This window comes from Fonticula alba (assembly GCF_000388065.1).
Source record: "Fonticula alba strain ATCC 38817 unplaced genomic scaffold supercont2.4, whole genome shotgun sequence".
NCBI classification, from domain to species: Eukaryota; order Rotosphaerida; family Fonticulaceae; genus Fonticula; species Fonticula alba.
In genome coordinates this window covers 1,724,923-1,726,359 of record NW_009242974.1, presented here as the reverse complement: position 1 = coordinate 1,726,359, position 1,437 = coordinate 1,724,923, and the positions used below count along the sequence as shown (strand labels likewise).

The window sequence follows — 1,437 nt, the reverse complement described above, 5'->3', positions numbered from 1 at the left end:
CCCTCTCTCTCTCTCCCTCTCTCTCTCTCCCTCCCTCTCTCTCTCTCTCCCTCTTTCCCTCTCTCCCTCTCTCCCTCTCTCCCTCTCTCTCCCTGGGACTACAGGCTGCCATGCAGCTGTCCGGCACTATGATCCACGACCGTGCTATCAAGGTGTCCCCGGCGCGCAAGGCCATCAACCGCCCGCGACGCACGGCCCCCCTGACCGGAGGCCACCCCCACCCGCACCCGCACCACTTGCAGCACCTGCCGCACCCGCAGCACTCGCCGCACCTGCAGCACCCGCAGCGTCTACGGAGCCGCTCGCGCAGCCCCTCACGCGGGCGCCCCACCCGTGGGGATTACACTCGTCGGGGTCGCTCGCGCTCGCGCGATTCGCACTATCGGTCGTCCGGACGTCGGGACTCCGGTCGCCGAGAGATGGACCGTTACGAGCGCGACAGCCGTGACCCCCGGCGGTATGAGTCCTCGCGTGAGCTGGAGCGCGACCGTGAGCGCGACCGCCACTACGACCGCGATCGTGAGCGCGACCGCGACCCCCGCGACCGCCATCACGATCGGGACCGTGAGCGCCATCATGACCGGGATCGGGACCGTGAGCGCGAGCGCGACCGCGAGCGCGACCGCGACCGGGAGCGCGACCGCGAGCGTGATCGTGACCGCGAGCGCCGGACCGACCGCTACGACCGCGGCAGCGGCGGCGGCGGCAGCAGCAGCAGCAGCAGCAGCAGCAGCCGCCACGACCGCGACCGCGAGCGCGATCGCGACCGTGAGCGTGATCGCGACTCCGAGTCTTCGGGCAGCAGCAGCCGCAGCCACCGGGAGTCGCGGTCGTCGCGGTCGTCGCGGCGCGACCGGTCTCGCAGCCGGTCCAGCGACCGGGCTGAGCGTGCGGCTGCCGAGGACGCCGGCCACATGGACGATGTGGGAGCCAGCAAGCAGCAGCAGCATGCCGGCATCAAGCGCGAGGGCGCGGATGTGGCCTTCCCGGCTGCCTAAAGAAAATCGGCCTCGCATGTCGCCGACGCTGTGCCCTGACACACCTGCTTTCTCCTTTCCCCCTCTTTGTCCGCTCGCCCTTTCTCCCCGTGTCCCCCCTTTTCTGGAGAACGGGGGCCAGCCTCCTTTCCCCCATCCTCTGCCCCCGCTTGGTAGTGTAGTTGCTTTCCTTTCCTCCCCCCTCCCCCGTGCACACGAGGCCCCTTCCCATGTCCTTGCTCCGGCCGCATGGACGCACGCTCGACCGTTGTGCGTGCATGTGCGCAGGGCAGGACGGCGGTTCGGTCATCTGGCATTAAAATACACATTGGAAATCCACCAGCACACGGCATCGGAGAAAGGGGCCCAGGGCTGTGGTCCAAAAAGGAGGGCGCAGCATGACGGGCGCGTTCTCCCTGCAGGGGGAGGTGAGCCTCTCACTTGGGCCTGTGTGTGTGTG

At 68.7% G+C, this 1,437-nt stretch overlaps 1 protein-coding gene across 2 annotated transcripts in view; it reads left to right on the top strand.

Moving 5' to 3' along the window:
- H696_02907 overlaps positions 1-1,319 on the top strand; it is a 2,872-nt gene extending 1,553 nt beyond the window's left edge. For both annotated transcript variants that reach the window (XM_009496803.1, XM_009496802.1), the window contains one exon: positions 105-1,319. In XM_009496803.1, coding sequence (XP_009495078.1) covers positions 105-998 — 894 coding nt within the window. In that variant the 3' untranslated portion in view covers positions 999-1,319. The remainder of the gene's footprint in view (positions 1-104) is intronic.
- Positions 1,320-1,437: the final 118 nt, after the last annotated feature.